General features: G+C 46.3%; 2 protein-coding genes across 2 annotated transcripts in view; both read right to left on the minus strand.

Annotated features, from left to right (window-relative positions):
- The window catches only part of LOC309538758 (uncharacterized protein), a 46,418-nt gene extending 40,844 nt beyond the window's left edge, over window positions 1-5,574 (minus strand). Inside the window, exon 1 of the mRNA XM_082234647.1 lies at window positions 4,559-5,574. Coding sequence (XP_082090773.1) covers window positions 4,583-5,500 — 918 coding nt within the window. The 5' untranslated portion in view covers window positions 5,501-5,574 and the 3' untranslated portion in view covers window positions 4,559-4,582. The remainder of the gene's footprint in view (window positions 1-4,558) is intronic.
- Window positions 1,880-24,512, minus strand: APBB3 (amyloid beta precursor protein binding family B member 3). Its single transcript, XM_082234505.1, has 12 exons — window positions 24,320-24,512; window positions 15,424-15,602; window positions 14,166-14,242; window positions 13,585-13,645; window positions 11,249-11,395; window positions 10,417-10,544; window positions 9,864-9,978; window positions 9,224-9,311; window positions 8,818-8,901; window positions 8,465-8,580; window positions 4,153-4,341; window positions 1,880-3,616 (listed from the first exon to the last, which is right to left on the minus strand). Exons 1-12 carry the CDS (start codon window positions 24,366-24,368, stop codon window positions 3,383-3,385), a joined length of 1,467 nt encoding a protein of 488 aa, XP_082090631.1. The 5' UTR covers window positions 24,369-24,512; the 3' UTR covers window positions 1,880-3,382.
- Between the last annotated feature and the right edge of the window lie 1,504 nt (window positions 24,513-26,016).

Below are 26,016 nucleotides of genomic sequence, written 5' to 3' on the forward strand. Positions count from 1 at the left end.
GGGCCGGCTGCACCGGGCGCAACATCTGGGGGTTAGGGTTAGGGGGCGCAAATCCACAGGTTAGGGGGCGCAAATTACTTGCCTTGCCCCGGGTGCTGACAACCCACGCTACGACACTGTCGCAGGGTCCAGGTCAGTTCATAGGGAGGAAGCAGGCTTTGAGGTACTGTGATCCGGAGCCATTTAAGACTTTATAGGTCAAAACCAGCACATTGAATTGGGCCCAGAAACTAACTGGCAGCTAGTGGAGTTGGGCCAGGATCAGTGTAATATGCTTAAACCTTCTTGTCCTGGTGAGCAAATGTTGCACCAGCTGGAGTTTCTGAACCATCTTCCAAGACAGCCTCCTTATAACACATTGCCGTAACCTAACCTAGAGGGAACCAGAACATAGATGGCAAAAGTATTCATCTTTGGTTTGCACTTTTTGGCAATCACTCATGCATGATTAGTTCTGCATTTGATTAGCCTCATCTTGGAGCCTCCTGGCAATCATACCATACCAGCAGGCCATGTAACTCTTTTTTATGCTATTTGTCAATCAATGCTGCTGTCATTATGATATTTCCCATATTAAGTGACCTTGCTATCTTTACCATAATCCTCCTTATGTGTTGTAGCTAGAGACAGGCATTGCATCTCAGTCACTGTGTGGATTATATGACGTTTGTTTGCCTGCCTGTTTATATGATATAATAAAACAAAAAATTGTATTGTATTTCCTACACATACTCCACTTGGCTAATAACCCTGATGATGGCTCTATACTTTCTCCATGATTGATGGCAGTGACGCTTCTGAATACCAGTTGCTTGAAACCACAGGAAAGTCGAGTGCTGTTATGCTCAGGTCTTTTGGGCTTCCCGCAGGCATTCCGGAGCCCCGTTCGCATCATGAGCAGAACACAACCCAGTCTGTGCATCTGCGTGTGCGCGGGTCACGATTCGCCGTGTCTGCGCATGCGTGTGACATCATTCTGAGTGTCTGCGCATGCGCGAGTGACAAAACCCAGAAGTAACCCGTTCAGTTACTTCCGGGTCGCCGCGGGACGCAACCTGAAAAGAATCAATCTGAAGCAAACATATGACTGTACAGAGTTTTTGTTTTATTGCATGCCAGTCTCTGCACTGCCAGTGTCTAATGGTCTGTTGCGTCTTTGCCTTTTCGTTTCATAAAAGTGCACAGCCCAAGGCCCAGTATTTCCATAAGCCCTCTGGGTTAAGTCATTTTAACAGCTTTGTCTAAAATTAATCCAGCATGAATTACTATATTTTCCATATACAGTGTTTGAGTTCAATCACACAAGATTCCTGTCCTTAAGCGTACCGCAAAGGTACAATCCTGAATTTCTCATAAGTTGTTTTAGTTGGGCCTTGATCTCTTTCATAGACGTTCCCTCTGTATGGAGGCATTTATCTTTGGGCTTTAATAGGCCTTTGGTAGTTTTTCTCCTAAAGGACTATTCTCTGCAGATATCCCTACTCTTTGGACCAAGGCATATTAGAAAATGAGCAGCTGTACAGATGGCAGACCACTCACCTCACACTGTTCCTGCTAATATCCATTCACTCCTTCCATTTACTCCACTTCTCTGCTGCCATTCATGGTAGGTAACAAACCAGGAGGCAGGAGCTATTCAATCTAGGCTTACTTGCTGCCTATCCCCCTTTCTGCCTACTTATATCATAAAAAAGGACTCAGCTCCTCATTCAGAACTTGGCATTTTCCACTTCCAATTTAGCCTTGAAGTGAGCATGGCCACAGAGTTGGCATTGGACAATGACACCAAAGGGAAGTCATTCATTTCCCACCCATATCAGCAGTTCATTCTAGCACCAATAAAATTACCTGGAAACAGAGACCAAAGATAAAACAGCTCTAGATTTCTTCCATATTAGTAGTTTATTTGCACAAATGATCAGATATAAAGTATCACTGAGGTAGACTTGAGTCTATCTTAATCTGGGGCTAGTTATAAATAAGATAAAGTTGATGGGTTACCTTATCTCCCAAACAAAAAAGAAAGGAACATGTTTGGAGATTTACCCTTTCATCGCACCAGCCTCACTCCCCATTTCCGGACACAGATCAAATGAGACTCAGCAGTCACTTTTGCCAATGTTGGTGCAATAAGCTCTCAATATTTATAGGCTTTTTCTTTTTTAAAAAAATGGGGGGGGGAGAATCCACAGGCAGCTTTATATTCTTCTTACAAGTGTGAACCGCTTGTGTCTGTCAGAGTTGCTAGCCAGCATTGGGTCCTACAGTGACGGCCTGGTCAATTCATTGTTCCCAATCCAAGTGCCTGTCTAGGCATGCTGGTGTTATTAGGACAGTAATGAGTGCTGATGACTCTCTTACTCACATACCAGACATTTTGCTAGTGAGCACTGGAGCTAAGTGCACCCTTTGATTATTCTAGGCTTCATTATGGTCACTGGCTTGTTTCAAAAGAATAGTTGCTACAGCACGTACAGAAGTTAAAGGATTAGCCCAGACGTTGCCAAAGAAACACAGGCCTGTTGCAGGCTATACTGTGAAGAGATAATAGTGTTAATAGGCATTGATGGAACAGTGTATGGGATGTAGCCAACATGGCACTGTGTGAAGAACATCCAATTGCACAATAAAACGTGGACCCCCCCCCGTCCTCCCCCTGTGTGCCCCCTAAACTGTTATGGAGCAGGTTTAGGGAGGGAGGGAGGGAGGGGGGTTGAGAGAGTCCTTATGTCTCAGTATGCTGATTCAAAAAGAAGAGACTATTTGTCACTTTTCAAGGGAAATGTGTATCTGTACTGACATCTGAAAAAACCCAGAGGCTCACAAGCATCTATTTGCTGCCGCAAATTAACACGAGTGGCTGTTCCATGGCCTGCCTAGGGTTGCAGTCAGGTTTCGTATGCCAAGCATTCATGCTACAAGCTGGGGAAGGAAGAGTAGCGATACTCACAGCTTTTACTGCAAAAAACCAAGTGGAGCTACTGCTTCAAGCTGGCATGCCTGCTCTGCCCTGTTCCATAACCCACCTGGGCAAGCAGGAGCAACGTTTTAAGCCTGTGTGATGCATTGGATGCTGCCCACTCCACATGCCAGGGAACGTTATCGTTAAGCTTTGTTTATTCTTCCCCTGAAAACAACATTGCCTCCTTCTCATAGCATCTACATGGCAAAGGACTAGCAAAACTATGCATAACATGTCTAGAATCAGCCACAGACCTCTCTCAGGGGCCAGATTTGCTTGGATCTGTTGGCTCTTAGATTCAATGAAAGAGTCAACAGACAAAAGTAGGCTATTTACATTCTGAACCTGGATATCAAAGGAAGGCCACTGTTAAGTATCACGAGGGGCCCACCATCTCTGTCTCACACCATATATTTTGGGCTAAGGGGTGTGTAGTATGGAATGTTTTTGGCGAAATGCTTCGAAGAATGAGAATAAGCCCCTCTTGCGTGTAGTGGCCGCGCTGCCATTTTTCTGCAGAGAGTGCCCTGTGACAGGAAAGGAACAGACTGGCGAGTCCACCGACACTGTCCTTTTCATCTTCAGGATGGAGCGTGAGCCACTCTTTGGTCTCATTCGCGATGTAGAAGCCACTAAGCACTTTTGATACTGGACCTACAAAAAAAACAATAAGCAAATCGTGGTGGATTTATAAAGGGCAGAGCTTACCAAAACCTGGTGGTTGCTGAATCTAATTATTTCCTGACATAAATTCATAAAGCCTATGACATAGGCTTATAAAGCTTGGAGCAGCACATTTATAAGGGGGGGGGAGAGAGAGAGAGAGAGCTCCAACAGCATCATCAATGCTTACAATACACATATGAGAACCTTTGATGCAGGATCCCAGCTTCAGATGCTTTGAAACTGCTGAGGGCAGAATCAAACACTAGGGTTTCTAACTGATGGGGTGGAAGTGGGGTGAGATTGGTCCACTTTGAAGCTCAAAGTGGGCAGTGTTGGGTAAGAGGCCTTGCAAAGGGTGCAGCCCCCTTGCAGAAGCTGAACAGTGCGTGGCCAGTGTTTGGAAGGGAACCTTTTGTATGACACCTGGGATCCTTTGGTGGAAAAAAGGTGGGATGTAAATGTAGTCAATAAATAAAAGGACATGAACTACTGAAGAAGCCCTGCTTAAATGTCTTGGCATTTACCATGCATGCGGCCTGCACCGCTTCTGAGATGGTGCCGGCATCTGGCTCACACCAAAAAGCTGTGCACTGGAAACGTTGTTGGCCCATGTCAGTAATGAGTGCGAAGGTGTGGGCGTCTTTCCCAATCCCAATAAAAGTCACATAGCGGACCTGACATTCCCACAGGCAAGAGCCGTCCTCGTCCTCAGCCTCAAGAAAGAACACAAAAGAGATTAGACTTCAGGATGCGTCCAGGGCAGCATTCTTCCTGCACTTCAGTTTTATCCTAGGTACTAATATTTATATGTCCTAGGCCAAATATTGAACCCGTGTGCACATTCTAATAAACCTGATTGTAATTGTAATTTATTATTTGTACCGGGCCCATCTGGCTGGGTTTCCCCAGCCACTCTGGGCGGCTTCCAACAAAGAGGAAAAATACACTAAAATGTCACATATTAAAAACTTCCCTGAACAGGGCTGCCTTCAGATGTCTTCTGAATGTCAGGTAGTTGTTTATCGCTTTGACATCTGATGGGAGGGCGTTCCACAGGGCGGGCGCCACTACCGAGAAGGCCCTCTGCCTGGTTCCCTGTAACTTGGCCTCTCGCAGTGAGGGAACCGCCAGAAGGCCCTCGGAGCTGGACCTCAGTGTCCGGGCAGAACGATGGGGGTGGGAACGCTCCTTCAGATATACTGGACCAAGGCCGTTTAGGGCTTTAAAGGTCAGCACCAACACTTTGAATTGTGCTCGGAAATATACTGGGAGCCAATGTAGGTCTTTCAAGACCGGTGTTATATGGTCTCGACGGCTGCTACCAGTCACCAGTCTAGCTGCCGCATTCTGGATTAGTTGTAGTTTCTGGGTCACCTTCAAAGGTAGCCCCACGTAGAGCGCATTGCAATAGTCCAAGCGGGAGATAACCAGAGCATGCACCACTCTGGCGAGACAGTCTGCAGGCAGATAGGGTCTCAGCCTACGTACCAGATGGAGCTGGTAAACAGCTGCCCTGGACACAGATTTGACCTGTGCCTCCATGAACAGCTGTGAGTCCAAAATGACTCCCAGGCTGCGCACCTGGTCCTTCAGGGGCACAGTTACCCCATTCAGGACCAGGGAATCCTCCACACCTGCCCGCCTCCTGTCCCCCAAAAACAGTACTTCTGTCTTGTCAGGATTCAACCTCAATCTGTTAGCCGCCATCCATCCTCCAACCGCCTCCAGACACTCAAACAGGACCTTCACCGCCTTCACTGGTTCTGATTTAAAAGAGAGGTAGAGCTGGGTATCATCCGCATACTGATGAACACCCAGCCCAAACCTCCTGATGATCTCTCCCAGTGGCTGCATGTAAATGTTGAAAAGCATGGGGGAGAGGACAGAACCCTGAGGCACCCCACAAGTGAGGGCCCAGGGGTCTGAACACTCATCCCCCACCACCACTTTCTGAACACGGCCCAGGAAGAAGGAGTGGAACCACTGTATGACAGTGTCCCCAGCTCCCAGCCCCTCAAGACGGTCCAGAAGGGTGTTATGGTCGATGGTATCAAACGCCGCTGAGAGATCCAGCAGAACTAGGAAACAGCTCTCACCTTTGTCCCTGATGCAGTGGCCTTGGTATACAAATTTAATACATAATCATAGCATAGGCTTCCAACATTGTAAAGCATGCTAAATTAAAACAATAAGAAAAAAGGTGGATTTCATTGTTCTACTGCAGCTTGCCTGATGAAATTATCTCCCCTCTCCTCCCCCCACCCATGCACTGTTCTTGGAGTTCTTCTGACCCCTCAGAGCCAGTTGTGGGGTGGGGGGTGGGGGAGAGGAAATCCCTGTTGCACAAGCGGAGGTCCTTGAGCAGGGCTCTTGATTATCTTTCTGTAATCCTTACAGCAATGAGATCCAGAGGGAACCACAAACTGTAGTTGGCTTTAGTAACCAGCCCAAAATATGTGGTCATTAAGATTCTGTCCCTCTCCTTCAGCCCAGCCCTTACCTTGTACTCACTGGGGCTTCCTCCTCCATAAATGTACATAGGATTGCAGCGTTAAGCCAGAGGGAAAGTAAAGCCAGGCAGTGTGTTGCAGAGGAATTTTGAGCACCATCTCTAGCCTTCCTTTGGAACTGGAAAGTAGAGAGGGGGGTCTTCCCCGTAGTTGTGCAGCACCCCCCAGAGGCTCAGGGCAGCTCCAGGGGGAAATCCCAACCACCTTCACAGTTTTAATAAAATAAAATGGTATGTGCCAGGTGCTCAACCATTTGGCAGAAATTAGCAAAAGAAGGGGGGATCTCGTAAGGCATTAGGAAACAGTGGGAAAATGATGCTGCCCAGCGTGTATCACGGGCAACTCTCTAGTAATTTCTTTCACCAGATACTGTATTTTTCGCCCCATAGGACACAACGGCCCATAAGGCGCACCTAGTTTTTTGGGGGGGGAATAAAGGGGGGAATTATTTCCCCTCCAGGCACGGGGCTGGGGAAGCCCGAGCTTCCCCGGACCCCAACCCCCAGAACAGGCAGCTCTCCGCAAGCCGTGGGAGCCCAGCGCAGGCTCCCACCGCTTGCGGAGAGCTGCGCAAAGCCTGGAGAGTCCGAGAGCGATGGCGAAGTTGCGCACAGCTTTGCCATCACTCCAGGAGCTTGCCGGGCTGTGGGGATAGCTTCCTGAAGCCTGGAGAGCGAGAGGGGTCGGTACGCACCGACCTCTCTTGCTCTCCAGGCTTCAGTGAAAGCCTGCATTCGCCCCATAGGACACACACACATTTCCCCTTCATTTTTGGAGGGGGAAAAGTGCGTCCTACAGGGCAAAAAATACGGTAATACCATTTTTGCTATCTTCTGTACCAATTCAGTCCATCCAAAGAAAGGTCTTAACTATATATATTAAAAAAAGGATATGGGCTGCAGCAGTTTTCTACAATAGACTTTTCTGTCCCCCTGATGTTACCCTCCACTGCTTCCTTTCTTAATTCCTTCTTCACCCTTTGGCACTCTTGGTGTGCAGTAGAAGGTTGATTTTTTAAAAAGACATGTAAATGGGTGTGCAGAGTGAAGAATACTCAAGTGAACCAAGGAAGCTGTCAGTCAGTGCACATGCAGGATCTCAATGGAGACCCCAGCAATGCCTCCTAATGATTTATGACTACCGCTAAAATGTATATCTTAAGTGGCAGCATTATTCTGGTATTCTGCCTAACAATTAGAACTGCCACCAGCACATAATTCTTATAGACAGTTTGTTTTATTTTGTGAGAGCCTATGAACAGAATGTATCGGTATTTTCTCTGACTGCACCAATGTTTATTCAAACAAATTTCTTGCAGTTCTGCCTTCAGTTTCAGAAATATGTATTTCTGACTAAAACGGGTTTGTGCAGGCAGCAATTTTTTAAAAAAAGATCAATAAAAGGAAAGATGTTTTGTAACTGTCTCAGCCTCATTCCACAGAAACTTGTGATTAGTTCTCATTGAAATCAATAGAACAAACCAGCTACAAGTCACTTTCTCTGGACTTGATTCAGAGTGTTATTGTGTTTGCCATCTGTTCTCTGAAAGATGAAATCACTGGGAACAAAAGGGCTAATGAGGGGTTTGCATGCCCACTAGTGAACTATTTTCCAAATTTGTATTTAATAAATTAAATCAAACTATGCACATAATCCAGTCCCATTGATTTCAGTGGAAAAGATCAATGAAACTGTTCAACTCTTTGATTGAAATCAATTGGACTTGTATGATCCAGCCAAAACGAAGCACTTTAAGGTTCCATTGATTTTGGTGGGAGAATTAAGCAGTGGCATCAATCTCTTTCACTGAAATAAATGGGATCTGAAAGTGCTTAGCTTTGTCTAGATCACACGATTGCCATGGAAAATGGCTAGGTAAAGGTAAAGGTACCCCTGCCCGAAGGCCAGTCGTGTCCGACTCTAGGGTTGTGCGCTCATCTCACTCTAGAGGCCGGGAGCCGGCACCATCTGAGGACACTTCCGGGTCACGTGGCCAGCGTGATGAAGCTGCTCTGGCGAGCCTGCACCAGCGCAGCACACGGAAACGCCATTTACCTTCCCGCTATAAAGCGGTACCTATTTATCTACTTGCACTTAAGGGTGCTTTCAAACTGCTAGGTGGGCAGGAGCAGGGACCGAACGACGGGAGCTCACCCCGCCGCGGGGATTCGAACCGCCGACCATATGATCGGCAAGTCCTAGGTACTGCGGTTTTACCCACAGCGCCACCCGCGTCCCTAGAAAATGGCCAGATAGGATGGCTACTGTCAGTCACTTGGTAAGAGGAGAAAGCTGCCAGGGTGGCCAGTATCACAAGGAGCCTTACCTCAGCTTGGTCTGCTTGCATCACTGAGTCTGAAACACTGACAACAGATGGAGTCCACTGGTCACGGCCACGGCTGCCCACCAGGTCTTCGATGGCAGTATTTAGCACATCCATCCCTGAAGTGGTGAGGCAAGAAATAAATGGGTGATCCAAGGGAAAGTGAGAATGCTCATCAGCCAGAGAACAGGGTTCTCTCAAGACTTCCACCATAACTGGGACACAGAGAAGGGCCTCTTCTTCAGATTTTAGGGGTTGACAGACTTGATAAGGGAGGAAGTGCCCCATAAGCAATAACCTCACCCACTGAACACACCAGAGATAGGTAGCAGAATTCAAAGAGCACAGCTACTTACCCATGGCCTTGGACACTGGTGAGGTGCCAATATACAAAGCTTCATATTTCCGGACAGACTCTCCCACGGCATCCAGAATGTCAACTGCCCAAAGCAAAAGGAGGAATTCAGTGTCACACTGAAACAAATGCTTCATCAGCACAAACATTTCTGTTTGCTTGATGGGACAATCTCTCCTCTTCCCAGACACAGTTCTGAGGGTTCTCTCAACCTTCTCCCAGCCAACTGGCAGGGTGGGTGGGGAGTCCTATTAGCCAAATCCAGCACTTTATTTCAAGTAAGAAACAGGGATGCTTCTTTAGACCAAAGATGGGAATAATTACTTCAATTCTGTCAGAGCACGGAACTGATAAAGTGCTGACAGGTGCCCCAGAAAGGGACTCATGAGATTTGTAACTTCTGTTACCTTGTAGAGAGACGTCATCTGGCGTGACAGGTTCAAAGGTAACAGATCGGCTGAGGCTGCTACTTGCCACGGCTCGCTCAGCCATGATCTGTAATACAGAGAAAGGTCATGAAAAGTTGGGACCACCTGCTGGAACTTCCCACCTAAACTTGGGTAGTAGTGGTGGCAAAGCTCAGGGAGAAGACCCTCCTAGGTGGTAACCCAGGAGAAAGTATAGAAAGAACATTCCCAGTCTTCAATGACATGGCTAGAAGTTGCAATTCAAGTGGGAATCCCATTAGCTTTATGAATGTTTACTCAGAAGTACGTTCCCCTTCTTTCAGTAGGACTTACTGCCAAGTAAGCATGCACAGAATTGCCACTCTCCTTAGCTGTGCCCCTCCACCAACAAGGACTGCTAGACTCCTAGAAATCTGACAAGATTCATTTAATACAGAGGTCCGATGAATGCATGGTTCAGAGGAATTTCTTCCAGCCCCCAGCCAACCAGGATGAAATTCCATCTGCCACCTCCTTGCAAAATGAGAGCAGCCCGGTGCAGGGGACTTGTACTGCACTTCAGGGGTTGGGACAATCTTCCTTCCTCGTGTGTGCATGTGTGTATGTAGGGAAAGAACCATGCCAGAATCAGCAGGGATACCTTGGAGCACATTTCATGCAGGGCCTTGGCAATGGCCTTGGCAGGCACATTGCAGTGGAAGACGTGGCACTTCAGCATACACGTGTCCTTGTCACTGGCCACGAAAGCAAAATCCCTGCAAGGAGAGGAGAGCCCAGTAAGCAAGGGCAGGGCTCCAGGCACTGGTCCTTGCTGCAGAAGGAAGAAGGGGCCTTACCTGTCCCTTGGGTCAAGCACAGCATGTAGGGAAAGAGAGAAAAAACTGGTTAACGCAGAATCCCTCAAGAAGCAACCCTCTTAATGGTCTGTGTGCTATCAGCTGTAATAGTTTCTGGCAAGAAGAGCAAAGGTTTCTTTGTAGTGAGCAGAAGGACCTCGTGGCAAGGCGAGAACAGCAAGATGGACACAGAGAGTGAGAGAGAGAGAGAGACCACCATTTCAAGATTCTCCCTCCTACGGGGCCTGTGGCTCAGTTTGGTGCAATGCTAAAAGACTGAGGAGTCGTCCTTCATATTAATTTCCAGCAGCAGAAAATGCCCTCTCCTCTCCACCCCCAGAGCAAAGGTTCCCTCACCTGCCATGGTTGCATCCCACACCCCAGACACGGATGTTGATGATGGGTTGGGAGTGGATGAGGCTCTGGTCCAAAGGATCCACTAAACTCATTGTGTCCTTCTTCAGGATCATCACCATGTTTTGGCCCTGTAAAAGGGAAGACTAGAGGACTGTGGCTGAGATACAGTGCAGGGGTAGGAAAAAACTTCCACTTGCCTCTTGCAACTAGAGCGATAATGATGTCCCTTTCCTAGGGAAAACAGGGACTGGCGTTTATCCACCCAGCAGTGCATAAGAACACCTGTATGTAATGCCATGGACTGAATGGGTGCATTTTTGGCAAATATGTACAAGGAAGAGGAATGGGGACACCTAGCAGCTCTAGCCTGCGTCCCTGCCAAAGGTGGAAAGGATGCAAAGCAGTGCCTAGACCCAGGAAATCAATTGCTCCATTGAAGGGTGACAACTTGAATAAAATATGGAAGGGGCAGACAGAGGTGGAGCTAGTTGCTTCAGTGCCCAGAGTGGCACACATGCTGTGCACCTGGGGGCGGAGCTAGCCGCAGGAGCGGGGCAGGCGTCCCAGGGGGGCGGGGCAGTGATGTCAACCCCCCTATGGATGACACCCGGGGCGGACCGCACCTACCACACCCCCTTCCTCTGCCAGTGGGGGCAGGTAAACCCCGTCTCACATAATTGATCACAAGATGTGGTACCAGCACACCATTGGAATGGCAATGCCCGTCCACATCGGAGTTGCCCCCTATGGCTGCATTCAGCACAAGGGCTGCTGGAAGTCTACATGGGAGAACACATTTGAGTAGATCTCTCCCTGGGCCTCCTGCACTCACCTCGCCCCACCTGTCCGCAGGGTCCCAGTCGTCACACTTGTTCTGGGAGAGCTGCTGGATGCAGTTATTCACGGCAATGCTGCTTTTGCCAGGAGCCAAGTCCTCCTCGGGGATTTCTACCCAGCCCAACGAGCGCACAACAAAGCACTGGCAAAAGAGGGGCAGAGGGGTTACCGTGAGGCGTGTCTCCAGCCTTCCTAGCTCACCATTGGCTATGCAGCCCAGGCCATTGGCAGCTTTTTGTGAACCTTTCAGCTCATGTGAACTGGAGCAGCCCCTCCCTCCCTGACTGTACCTCAAATCTAGCCATCATGAACACTTCTGGAGACCATCAACTGATACCATCACTGCCAAATTCATTGTGCCCTTCTTTACCACATTGTATGTCACAAAGGAGTCCTCGTGCCTGTCCTTATTCGTAGGATGTCCCACCATATTAGGGATGGGGAACTTTTTTCAGCCTGAGGGCTGCAATCTTTTGGAGGGAGGCATGGCTCACATGCCAGAGGCAAAAGTGGGTGGAGCAAGAGGGGCTGGACTAGATGACCCTTGGGGTACCTTCCAACTCTACCATTCTATTATTCTAAGAAATGTGGTTTTCACCTTTGCACAATAGATGAGTTCCTACTCACGCCCCTCTCTGCCCTCCACCTAGACAATCAGTAGGCATTATCAGTGTTCAGTGACACATCCCAGGCAGGCGGGAACATTCAAGGAGGGTGCAGGGCCAGTGAGGGTCTGGGGAAAGAGGCCTGGAGGGTCACACTCAGCCCCTGGGCCTCTGAGGTCCGTCCCCCACTCCTTGTGCTGCATGGAGAAGGACTAGAGGTATAGAAAGTGAGGCTTTCCTAGCTTCTTTTCCCTCATCAAATTGTAGCTTGTTAAGGATTCATAGCTCAGACTGGTGTGTCGGTGAACTAGGCTTTAATTGCCTTACTCCAAATCTCTAATTATTTACCCATCTAGGAAAGACACTTCTCCTCATTTCCATACTTCCCAAGTGCCCCAGGACATCCTGTTTCTTTACGGGAGATCATGGTGGCCATTTTGGGTGCTGCACTCTTGCGCTGTGCTCTTGCCCTGAACAAAAAACACTTTTTAAGGGCCGTGCAGCACCCAGGAGCGCATCCCAGAAGACCCGCATCCTGGTTCTGGCTCCAAAAAAGTTGGACGGCATGCCTTCAGGTGAGAGAAGGAAACAGCAAACCAACTCTGTGTAATTGTATGTGAACTCTCAAAATGAAAGAAATCACAGGTGATACCGCAGGGAGATGTTGTCAAGGATAAACCTACCTAAAAGGGTATGGGTGGGAAAGGCCATTATCTCCTGCCCACATCAGAGACAAGTTCTTTTGCAGATAATATCTGACTGGAACTGGTAGAAGTTCCGAATCCTGAAAATTTGCTTTTAGAAAGTTCTTCCCTCTCCCGCTTTCTAAAGCATTCTTTAATTACTATTTTGCTATAAATTGGACTTGCAGCGCTGTGTGATTTAAGAGTTGTTGAATTCTGATTAGGTATTAGGTACCTCTGGATTGAATAACTTATTCTTCTGAGACAGGGTACTTCATACATGTTTATAGTGATTTGACAACAGGGATGGGTGGCACAGTTAGTCATCTGTCTTCACCAAGCAGTTCACAATTAAAATTACAACTTATCCAACTAAAACAATAGATTCCAAAATACTTGAGCTGTGTTTAATTTCTGGGGAAGGAGCTTGTAATTTTTAAAAATAATTTTAAGAGAGGTATCATTCAGTTTTTTAAAAAACACATAGGTTAATCAGTTAAAAATAGTTCAGTTACTTGATAAACTATTTTATCAAGGAAAGGGGCCACAGGGTTCAAGGATAGTTGAGGGAACATCACAAAGGACATGGATAAGACCACTCAACATGCATAGATTACTCATTTATACCATCTAGCCAATCTTTCACATGAATGAAAGGATAGTTCAAACATATTGAGTGATACTGGGAATGCACTGTAAAATGCCAAGGGAATATTCAAAGCAGTTGCTATGATTTTCAGAGCAGTACCAGAAGGTGACACATGCCAGCTTCTCCAAAATAAGAGAGAGACTCTCAGGTTCCAATGAAGAGCCTGATATATTGTGTTGTGAACTGCCCTAAGATATATGGGTATAGGGTAGTAGACAAATTTAATAAACAAACAAACAAAGCTCACAGAGGGGTAAATTTTCTGCAGCAGCCTCCAAGGAAGGGCCTTACCTAAGCTGAATCTGGACCCCTTGCCTCAAAGAAAGGGGCTTCCTCAGTCAGCCAGGTTTCTGAGCTACGTACCCCCTGTGTCCCCCACCTCACCTGACTGTACCTTGGAGCCAAGCTCTGGGCTGCCCTGGTGATGCTCCTCCCCATGCCAGCTCACTGATGTCCTGTAACAGGTAGACAAGCATAGCAGTGACATGGAGGTTCTCAGTCGTGGCGTAACTCTAGCAAGCGTCTGCTCATCCCCAGAGTGGCAGCTGTGGATCTCATCGTTCTCTCAACTCTCCAACACATCATTAAGTTTAATTCACTTACATTAAGTTTAATTCAATGGTACCAGCCTCCATTGGTCCTAACCAAAGGCTTGTCAGCTCTAACCCTATTGATGTAATTTGCAGGGACTAGGCACCTCCAGCCTGTACTTTGCAATCCCAGTCCTTTCCCATTTTGGTGGAGCCATCTGAGTAGGATGGAGATTGGAGCAGAGGATCAGTATTTCTTTATGACTCAAAAGTTAGACCAAAGACTTGTGGGATGGAAACAAACCTGCTTGCTTCTGCATCTGCACAGAGCTGAGCTACCAGAAGAGACCATGAACAGGCCCTAGAGGTCTCTTTCACTTTTACTCAGATTCGATGTGCCCTAGTGTTTGGATGAAGTGCCCCTGCCCCCAGGAGACAACCCTACCTTCTGGGCAGCGATGCCATCGGACTTGGGATAGGTCTCTCCCTTGGCAGACGTCTTACTGTTGCAACCTGAAGGTCCTGAATGAGGACAGAAAAGAAGGTTGTGAAAGTGAAGAAAATGTGGCACTGTTGTTTTATTAACATTGAGGCTCAGCTAAGCAGCTAAAGTGTGTATGTAGAAATTCAGTCTATGGTTGTGAGCAGTTGAGCCATGAAACATTTGTGATGATTTTTTTATATAAAAAAGAAAGGGAAATCCCAGGAGGAGGGGGAGGGGGAATTGGCCAGCTTAAGCCACTATAGTACTCTGGAGGGATGTATACCATGATATTAAAAAGCTCTTGTCCCCACACTTCTAATGAAGTACTGAGTCCTTTAGCACTATTTAGACAGCACAAGAAGATTTCAGAAAGGTGGGAAAGGAAAAAAAATGTCATCTGCAAGCCCCAAGCAGCACTACAAGGACTTCTGTTTTGGGCTGGCTGGAGCTGTGAAGATGAGAACTTCTGAAAGGAGCTGAGGACATATTTTGTTGTACTCTCCATTTGTTTTCTTCTAAAAAAGCAAATTCCATCATGATTTTCAAAACAGATGCATTGAGCCAAGTCCTAATGGAAAGCAGTTTGGTACCCCAATAGATAATGTTACTTTACTGCATGAATAAAAAAAGATCATTATGGCAAATCAATAGATTTTAGCATTGATTACATCTATTTTATCCTAGGCATTCACAGTACCTTACTGGATAGCTTCTGCTGACTAATGCAACAGTCCTAAACATACCTGGAAGACCCACTGAAATCAATCCAAGTAAACGAATTTAGGCTTTTTAAGACATTGCATTTTACAGCAGAAGCGCCACGGAAAATGCAGCTGTAATCTCCCTCTCTCCACAGCTGTTCACCCAGTCAAGTGACTCAGTTGACCCCACTAGTTCATGCCCTCTGGGTGTTATCAGTCTTTGGTGTCAGCTTTGAAAGCCAGAAGTCCCTGTTGCCCAGTAAGAACAAGAAGATCACGCAGAAGCATGCAAACCTACAAATGGTGCCAGGTGGGACTGACAGTCCCCAGTTACTACTCTGTTAAATTTTACCACACAAGGCTCTGTATATGTGTCGCCACAACAGACAGGCGAGTGCATTTATGGGTATATATAAAGAAAAACAGCAGCCCTAGAGAGAACAAGGGTTGGGCTGCTGTCATTACTTTTCACACGGGTCCCATCAATCATACACAAAAAGGCTTTGGAATCCTGATACCGTTTCTGGCAATGCAGCTTCCCCAGTGTGCGCTAAACCAGAGGGGCAAGATGGGTGTTGCCACTGGGTGGTGCCCGTGGGCACATGCCAGTAGTAGGTCCCAGAGGAGTCGTGGATTTTCCTCCATCCTGGGGGAAGATCAAGATCTGCCTCCAGATTCTGGTCGTTCCATAGGTTGTCTAAAGAGAGAAAAGACTTCAGATGAGGAAAAGGGCAAGTTTCATTTCAAAGGATGGTGACAACAGCTTCTGCAGAAAGGTAGAAAAAAGATACATCAAAATGCCACTCTCTCTAATTTAAGACACATCATTTCTGAATATTCCAGCTGAAAAATCTAATGTGGAATAACAACAGACAGGTGCATGAAGGATATACATTTACATGCTTCCATCTATTCTTACAAACCACAGAATATTTACGAGCCCCTTGTCCAGTGGACAGTCCAGTGGAAAATTTCAGTCAGTATTTACTCCTATATTTGCAAGGGTTAAACTTAAAGCCTTCTTCTCCCTAGCTGGTTAATAAAGAGTTAACAAAAGTCAAGGATGTAGTAACATTACACAGTGGGGTGTTCAGCATTGAACAGAAGACTCAACACTGTAAAGATGTGAAATCAATACCCACAACCCCCACGGCCATCACACAGATACCAGAAGCAGAGCACATAGTAAAACTATGGAATTTGTTCCCAGAAACAGTGGTGATGGCCACCAACTTGGACGCTTTTAAAAGGGATCTGACAAATGCATGCAGGATAAAGCTATCAGTGGCTACTAACCATGATGGCTATGCACAATCTTCAGTATCAGAAGCAGTATGCAAAATTTCTGGAAATCCTAAAAAGCACGGTTTTAATGAGGAGTGAGATGGAGCCCAGTTTCCCTCCCTCTCTACTTTCCTGGAGAATGAATGTACAGGCACCAGAATGTGAAACCTGCTGTTTCCCTGCAGGACTTCCAGGAGCAGAGCTATGACCGTAACTGTATCTGCCCCAGCGCACACAGCTAAAAATACCCAAAGGTCAGTGTGCCCCTTCTGCTTTATTATCCTGTTGATTCTCCCAGTATGGAGGGGACAGAAGGTGAATAATCCATCACTTGCCATTCCATTACATACTGCAGGCACTGCTGTCTCTTGCCTGCCAAACTGCATTCTATTTAATCAGGTCTCGCCATCCTTTAGAGTGTTTCAACCAGCTGCCAGAAGTAGCAGCACAGAGGTTGACACTTCCCGCCTGCAGAGATCAGAGCAGAGAAGCACCAACCAAGCTGCTTTCTGACATTCACACATTTCCTGACTGCCAGTTGTCTCCCAGGAAACAGCACCCAAGAGCCTGACCTGCACCAGCAAAGGCTGCGCTGATGGACAGCCATGACGCACAGACCATCTGGAATTATTCTCCAGAGCAGCCTTCTTCAGGTAGCAAGCCGTTTACACACAGCATCGCACCTTGCAGGCTGGGCTATTTTCTCCCTGCCACACAAAGCTATTTCTGTGCCAAACTTTGTAGCAAGATGCTAGATGTGAGCAGACTGATATGCTGAGGCTGTTGCTATGGGGAATAAGATAAAACAGCCTCCAAGTAGCAGTTGATTTGGGTGCCTCTGGCTGGACTGAATGTGGCTGACTGTTCACACCATTCTGGAAAGGGTAGCCAGAGCAAAATGCAGGCATTCCTAGTGACTAATCAGTATGCACAAGCACAGCAAGAACTTAACTGTTAGAGTCAATAGACAAATTCTCCTGACTGCCACTGGATTCATCAAACTGGCTCCCAATTCACTAGTTGAAAATGAAAATTAAAGCTTGTTGACTTCACCTTGTGCGGGCTCAAAGTGGGGACAAGAAGGGCTGCACATGAAAGTCCCAGCCACTTGCATTCGGTTGAATGTGCTTAGAGACCTTATCACTGTCAGGATCCCTGTCTTATCAGGGTTTTTCTTCACAATGAGGATTTGAAGCATGTTCCCATGAATGCACTTAGAAACCCTGTGCAGATGTCTAAAAGGAAGCCTGTGTGCCCAGGGGCTGTTAGAATGGGGCTTAAGCATGCTCATCTCTGCCCATACCCACTTTGAGGCTACAAGCGTTCAGGTGAACACACAAACAGGTCTTATGTGTATTCTCGCCTGGGGAAGCAGACTTAAATCCAAACCATAGCAAAACTGTTGGTCTTTCAGGTTTAGAGACTGTGTCTCTAAATGTTTTTCTGAAAATCCTGGAAATTGATAGTGGATCTGGCAAGTTTTCCTGAAAAAGAATGCTCCAATTTTCCATTTCCTCCAAATAGTGCCCTGCCCTGAAATTCATACTCAGCATAGCTCAGGCAGTGAGCTGACATCTTAATTCAACCAAAGCTGAGTTCTAGTTTTAATCATCTACCTCTGCCATCTGCTCTTGTTTTCAGAAGTACCCACTTTGGAAAAATTGGTGATATCCACATTTTGCAAAGAGAAATGGAGTGTCTTCCATTTGCCTGGCCTCTCTTTTCCTTCAAAATCCAAGGAATGTGGGAGGCAAGTTTCTCTGTTCACCAGCCTGGCAGGGAGTTAGACCAACAGCTAATTTTGCTGTAAGACCACCTGCATAAAGGAATGTGGTGGGAATGAAGCCCCAACCCTCCACTGTCCAACTCGGCCTATTTGTTTTTTTTTTTTTTAAATTTTTATTAGTTTTACAAAAGTTTTTATAACAAACAAACATAAAAGAAAAACAAACAAACAAACAAATATAATTTCAAAATATCCTTTCATAAACTTCTTTCCTCGGACTTCCCCATACCTCCCCTTTCTGCATCCTCATGTCCAAATTTTATAGCAACTTATAAATGTTCTTTCCCATCCTAATTCATCATAGTCCTTTCTTAATCTAATCTTATATTACTGCAACCCTTTCTCTCTGTAAAATCTCGACATTCTAAGCTTCATCAAGTTTATAATAGTTCTTAAGATAAATCTTGAATTTCTTCCAGTCTTCTTCCGCAGTCTCCTTTCCCTGGTCACGAATTCTGCTCGTCATTTCCGCCAATGTCATATAGTCAATCACTTTCATCTGCCATTCTTCCAAGGTGGGTAACTCTTGTGTCTTCCAATACTTTGCGATCAGTATTCTTGCTGCTGTTGTTGCATACATGAAAAAAGTTCTATCCTTTTTTGGCACCAATTGGCCGGCAATGCCCAAGAGAAAGGCCTCTGGTTTCTTAAGGAAGGTATATTTAAATACCTTTTTCATTTCATTATATATCATCTCCCAGAAAGCCTTAATCTTCGGGCATGTCCACCAAAGATGATAAAAAGTACCTTCAGTTTCCTTACATTTCCAACATTTGTTATCAGGCAAATGGTAAATTTTTGCTAGCTTAACTGGGGTCATGTACCACCTATAGACCATTTTCATAACATTTTCCTTTAAAGCACTACATGCCGTAAATTTAATACCAGTGTTCCACAACCTTTCCCAGTCAGCAGACATAATATTATGACCAATATCCTGTGCCCACTTAATCATAACTGATTTAACTGTTTCATCTTGTGTATTCCATTTCAACAGCAAGTTATACATTCTTGACAAGTTCTTAGTATTGGGTTCTAACAGTTCTGTCTCAAGTTTTGATTTTTCCACCTGGAAGCCAATTTTCCTGTCTTGTTTGAAAACCTCCATTATTTGATAGTAGTGGAGCCAATCTTGTACTTTTGGTTTTAGTTTTTCATGGCTCTTTAATTTCAGTTTCTCTCCATCCTGTTCTAAGATCTCACAATACTTTGGCCATCCGTCCTCCATATTAACTTTCTTGTGGGCCTTAGCCTCTAAGGGTGACAACCATCTAGGGGTTTTGTTTTCCAACAGATCTTTATATCTCATCCAAACATTGAACAGCGCTTTCCTTACAATATGATTTTTAAAGGCACTATGCACTTTGATTTTGTCATACCATAGATATGCATGCCAGCCAAATGCATTATTGAAACCTTCTAAGTCCAAGATATCTGTATTCTCGAGGAGCATCCACTCTTTCAGCCAGCAGAATGCTGCTGCTTCATAGTACAATTTTAAGTCCGGCAGGGCAAATCCCCCTCTTTCTTTTGCATCTGTTAATATTTTATATTTTATTCTGGGCTTTTTGCCCTGCCAGACAAATTTCGCAATATCTTTCTGCCACCTCTTGAAACAGTCCATCTTGTCAATAATCTGCAAAGTTTGAAATAAAAACAACATTCTTGGCAATACATTCATCTTAATCACTGCAATTCGGCCTAACATTGACAATCTCAAATTTGACCATATTTCTAGATCTTTTTTAATTTCTGACCAGCATTTTTCATAATTATCCTTATACAGATTCAAATTTTTAGATGTTAAATTAACCCCTAGATATTTCACCTTCTTAACCACCATCAGACCTGTCTCTTCTTGAAACTTATTCTTTTCCATATCTGTTAGATTTTTCCCTAAGACTTTAGTTTTTTGTTTATTCAATTTAAATCCGGCTACCTGCCCAAATTGTTGGATTATTTCCAAGACTCTTTTTGTACTAGTGTTTGGCTCCTGCAAAGTCAATACAAGGTCATCTGCGAACGCTCTTAACTTATAGTGTTTAGTTCCGACCTGTACACCTTTAACTTGCTGGTCATCTCTAATCATGTTCAGCAACACCTCCAGGACCGAAATAAAAAGCAATGGGGAAATTGGGCACCCCTGTCGTGTTCCTTTTTCTATCTTAAGTTCCTCAGTTATTACATTGTTTACAATTAGCTTAGCTTTTTGTTCAGAATATATTGCACCCATACCATTCTCAAATCCTTGTCCTACCCCCATCCCATGAACTCGGCCTATTTGTATCCAAATGGCACTCCATCCTTTTCCCACTTTCATCATCTAGCATCACAAGTGAGTCAGATTTGGCAAAGAAACTGTCAGCTGCTGACTTCCAAATGCAAGGACATAACAAAGGATTAGCATCTAAGCAAGTCCACCACTAACTTGCCCTCTGTAGAGAAGCAGTTGGTCAGTAATGGTGCAATCTGAAGATCAGCAAGAATAAAAAGGAGAGATCACTGAAGAATAATACATGTTTTTCAAAGCAGCATTATTATTTAAGAAGCAAAACAATAAACAAACATCAGTGAGGTAGCCGTAGGCTTAATTTTCTCTGTTGTGGGGTTTGGGAACTGGAATGGAGAGAGAACTATTCATACTAAACAGCAAGTTAATAAGAAAGATGATGTAGATTGGCAGGGTAGGGGAGAGATTTACAGGTTCTTTCCCATAGCCCTCTATGTGCATAGGCCTACACACCAGGCTGTGTGTTGACTTGCCCAAAATTACACGAAAGAAATAGTCCCTAATTCTGTGTGCACTCCAACTATTAGGATATGACAGCAACTAGGAACACTCAACACTACCCAGAATTAGAGCTTCTAATAACAGCTTTCATTAAACCACAGCATTCACCTCAAGGCCCCTTCATAATCAAAGTGTGTTGACTGAGTTATGAGACGTGAAAGAGGACAAAACACCTACACCTTGGATAGTTATGCAGAAATGGGACTTGGAGCAGGCATAGCTTGTCCCATATGCTGCGCCTTCTAAAACTCCCACTTCTACACAACTATTAAAGAACACGTTCTGCTTTTACATCTGACCACACTAATTGCCAAATGGTCAGTGGGAAAAGGGTTAAACATATCCTCCCTATCACTTCAGCTCTGAGCAAATTCATACTGCAATAGAGTAAGAAGAAAATAAGTTAGATAATTTGTGCATCTCACCATAGTATTTTGTTTGATAGGCTTTTGTATGGTGGCTTCTTATAAGTTCTGTGCTGCTAAGGACCCTTTGTACAGTAGAATTGCCTCTTCTACTGTCCCTTTACTAAAATGGTTGCACAGGGGGGGGGATAACATCTTAACCTTCCTCCTCCCTACCTTGGCAAACCAATAAATTGTTATGCTTGTGCCAAGCTCTGAGAATTTAATCAAGGAAATGCAGCTTTCACAGATGGGATTGATTTGGCTAGAACAGTGATGTCCACAACTCAGCCCGTTCCTCCCAATTTTCAGGCCTTGGGGATGGAATATTTGGGATGAGGGATGGTAGTAACTTTCCTTCATTTTTATTTGCAAAGAAATGGAAGCATTTCCCCTCCTGGAACAAGGCAGCAGATGGGCTCAAAAAAGCTGGGAAATTGTGTGGGAGTGATTTTCTTAGCAAGTACCGTACTTATCTTTAGCAAAATCCTGCTCTCTTTGCATATCTTACAGGTTCAGAGCAAAATTTTGGCTTTGAGAGTGAATCTTGAGAATCTCCAAATAACATAGCTCTTCTCAAACAGACCCAGATACATTTTAAGTGACAATTGGCAGGTGGTAACCAAGGAGAGGGGGTGGTGCCGTGCCTATTAAATGCTCTTGACACAGAGGTACACTGGCACCAAGTTTCTTGTCTTGCCAGCACCAGGCAAATATGCTTGTATTTGCCCAGGTTTGGAATGTCAATATGGCATCTATGGATGCAATGGCAGTTATGAGGACCTCCCCTGGCACATGTAAGACCTCTGTGCTCACTACTGCTTTAATTATGAGTACATACAGCTGGAGGAGGTGGTGGGAAGAGCAAAATACAAAGCTCTGTGTGCTTTTTAAGGCTCAGGCTCACAACAAAATGACCGAGAGGTAAGAAAGAAAGTGGGTATCAGAGAGGAAGGAGAATGATCTGGGTGACTGAGAGAAGGAAAACATAGTAATGAAGGGGAAGGTGAGGCGATAGTAGGATGCCACATGAATCCAGGTGGAAGAAAGACCTGGAGAAAGAGACACAGACAGACAACAGACAGACAGACAGACAGAATGGAGGGGCAGAGACAGGAGAAACATGCACACATGTACACCCATGTCAGACCAGGGAACACCCATCCTCTTGAAACTTCAGTTTTTTTCACAGGCTTACCAGCAGCACCACATCACAGATCACATCTGTTCCTATTGACTGAACCATTGATCTGAGGCATAGATCCCTGTGGGTCCTTATCCTTTTCCAAAAGGGAACTCCTCAAAACCACCATCAAACCATAGTTCGCCCCTGTATCCACATATATTTGTTGATTTTTTTGTCACCCTCTGCAAAACTCCTGAAGATCCATGCCTAGATAAATGTTTTTTGTGATGCTGGCAAGCACTGGATCTGTTATTTTTACTGTGTAGTATACCACAATGAACTTTATCTTGGTGGTTTATTTTGGAGAACACTATGTAAAACTATTGAAATTGAAGCGGATCTGTTGTTTATTTTATCTTAAACTTTCATTGTAAGAAACAAATAAACGATCAAAACAACCATGTTGATATATTAGAGGTCCTGTAGCATAGACTGCACAGGTTTGGTTAATGATATTACACCCAAGTGTATGGCTTCCTACCCTTGAAGCATGCAGGCAACATTTCTCCCCTCCCCTTTTTGACAAGGACCCTCCCTCATGGCCCCAGAGCTGCTGGGCCATGACAGCAGCATTGGAAGGAAAGGAGGAGGGAGGGAGGGAGAGAGAGAGGGAGGGAGGCAGCCAGCCAGCCAAGGCTGGTGAGGGCCCAGGTCAGCAAGCTGATGTTTGATGAGTTCTAAAGGGTGAGCAGATGATGAGTTAGGCTTTCATGAGTAAGGAGAGGGAGTTTTGAGTAAGGAGAGGGTGGCTTTGGCAAGGCATAAAGGGAAAGTATTGGTGGCTTTGGTGAGGGGTAAAGGGAGATAATGTGTGGATTTGGTGGGGGTGGGGTGGGGGTAGGCAGGATTGGTGAGTGAAACAAGGAAGAACATAAGAAGGCCCTACTAGGTCAGGACAATGGGTTATCTAGTCCGGCATCACGTTCTCACAGTGGCCAAGTGGATGCCTATGGTGCAGAACTTGCTAGGGTTCCCTGGAGACTTTCTTGCAGTTCAGAGTGCCTGAAGTAAGAGCTCTCCTGTCAATATGAGAGCAACGGGAAGTGAGTGTAATTCAGAAGGTGGTTATCCCTGGACTATTAGTTTGAGATCCTAAGCATATCTCGTGGGAATGAATTCCACTGAACTTGAAAGGACGTGCTTCCATACAGTTGTATTTAGACTGGGTACAACCCTCTGACGATGCCAGTCATCGCAGGCTTGCCTTTCTGTTCTACACACTATAAGAAACTGATGAAATATGGCACAATTTATCCTCTGCGTGTGTGTTGTACTCCTAATCCTGTGAAGTTGGGGGACTCGAGGGGGATTTCAGAACTCGAGCCGACTTTCCCTAGGCTACAGCGGGCTTCTCCTTTCAGCACTATGGAGAGCTCCCCGGAGGCTGCTGCCCCCGCCGCCAAATGCAAAGCTAGAGAGCGGGACAACAGGCGGCGCTGAGCCTCTGCCCCACGGCGTCGAGAAAAGCCCTTGCAAACGCCTCCGGCGAAGTGCAAGGGGTCGCCACAACCCTTTCCGCGACAGCAAGTTTCCCACTCCCTCCTTTTCTCCCCAAGCGACAAACAGCCCGAGTGGTTTGGAGTACATAGCGGGAACCTGGGGAGGGGGCGCGCACCCTCGCTGCTTCAGCCGAGCCACTGGGTAACCCCTCACCCAACTCCCCGGGAGCAGAACTTGGTCGAAGAGCCCGAAGTCCCGAGCCGGCCGGTGATCGGGGCGGGAGCACGAGGCAAGGCTCCCCGCACGGGGCTGGGGGGGGGGGAGTCCGGGCGCCCCTTCCAAAACAGCCGCGCAGGCGAAGGGAAGAGGCGCGCGCTCGCGCGATCACGCCCGCCTCCGTCATGGAGACGCCCGCCTGGCTCTTCGGCGGCCCCCGCTCTCCGGAGGGGGCTGCGCCCCCAGCACCCCCGGGTGGGCGCCGCGACCATCTTCCCCCACCCCAGCCGGCGCCCCTGGCTCTTACCGTCGCAGTTGACCAGGATGATGGCCAGCATATAGTCCTTGCCCAGCATGGCTTCGCTCGGTCGGGCGGCGAGCAGCCCCGAGCGCGGAGGACGACGGCGGCAGCAGCAGCAGCAGCAGCCGGAGCGCTGTGCCAGAGGCCGGCGCCAGAATGCGGGGCGGGCGGAGCGAAGAGCGCGGACTGGGCAGATCCGGGAGGAGAGAGATGCTGACGCGGGAGGGCGATCCAAAGCCGTGACGCAAGAGGCATCGTGCAACACCGGGGCCCACGGGCTCCAGTGGGACTTGGCCTCCCAAATTGAGCGTGCACAGAATGGCAGCCCAAGGGGGGAGGAAGTGTCTGCTGATCTTACTTCCGAGTAAACAGGCTAGAGGGAAAAAGAGCCTTCCCGGATCAGGCCAAGGACCCACCTCGTCCAACATCCTGCTCTCAAACTGGTGGACCACATGCCCCTGATAAGCCCACCAAAAGGACCAGAGCTTTCCACACCTGCGATTGCCAGCAACTGGTATTCTGAGGCACACTTCCTCAAGCATTGGAGCCAGAACACAGCCACAAACACTCCATAATTTTTTCCAGCCCTCTTTTAACGCAGTCCAAGTGGGTGGCCATTACAGCCTCTTGAGGTAGCTAATTATTTAGCCTGCTCTGAATGTTCCAATATTTAGCTTAATTGGAGAACCCCACTGTTCTAGCATTATGAGAGAAACTCCTTTCGCACTTCCTCTCACCTTGCATAATCTTATACACCTCTTAACACGTTCCCCTTATTACACATAAACAGAACAGCCCAAAATATTGTAACCTGCTCTAACCCCTTGATCATTTTGCTTGTCTTTTCTGCCTCCTTTCCAGCTCCACAATGTCCTCTTTGCGCACAGTGCGCACAGTACTGTATTACAGTACAAGTGTAGTCTCACATCATGTATAATGACACTTTGCATAATGACATTATGATACCGGTAGTCTTATTTTCAATCGCTTTCCCAACGACTCCTATCATGGAATTTACCCTTTTCACAGTTGTCACACACTGGGTCAACATCTTCATCCAGCTATCCACTATCATGCTTCTTCTGTGCCTTGAAACACAGCCACCCTCTGTGGGTTGGGCAACCAAGTCAGAACTTGGGAGGGACACCAGAAGCTGCCTTATAGCAGCTCAGCTCCACATTGTCTACTACACTGACTGGCAGTGGCTCTGGGGTTTTTTGGACATGGGTCTTTTCCAGTCCTGCCTGGAGATGCTAGTAGTTGAAAGAGATGGAGGGGATTCCAATGGTATTCTAGTCCAACCCCTTGCAATGCATGAATCTAAAGTATAAATGACAGGTGACCATCCAATCCCTGCCTAAAAAAACTCCAAGGAAGGAGAGTCCACCACCTTCCGAGGAAGTCCGTTCCATTTCATGCAACCAAAGTAATGGGCTGTAATCCAACAAAGTGTAAACCTTAATAAATTTGTCCAGACTTTAAGGTGCCACAAAGCGCTTCGTTGCTATTTTTTTGCCCCAAGAGACTAATCCAACTACCCCTCTGGTTGACTGACACTCATCTGTCTTGGGAGACAATGGAAGTGTGCGCCTTTTGTGCTGTAGTCAAACCTTTGGAAAATTACAGTCTGTGCTGTGGCTGTAGAGACCGAAACCGGACATGTTTTGTTGCAGCTGGGGCAAAGGAAGGTGTCCAGTTGTGGT

The sequence above is a fragment of the Podarcis vaucheri genome (assembly GCF_965113315.1).
Source record: "Podarcis vaucheri genome assembly, chromosome: 8".
Taxonomy (NCBI): domain Eukaryota; kingdom Metazoa; phylum Chordata; class Lepidosauria; order Squamata; family Lacertidae; genus Podarcis; species Podarcis vaucheri.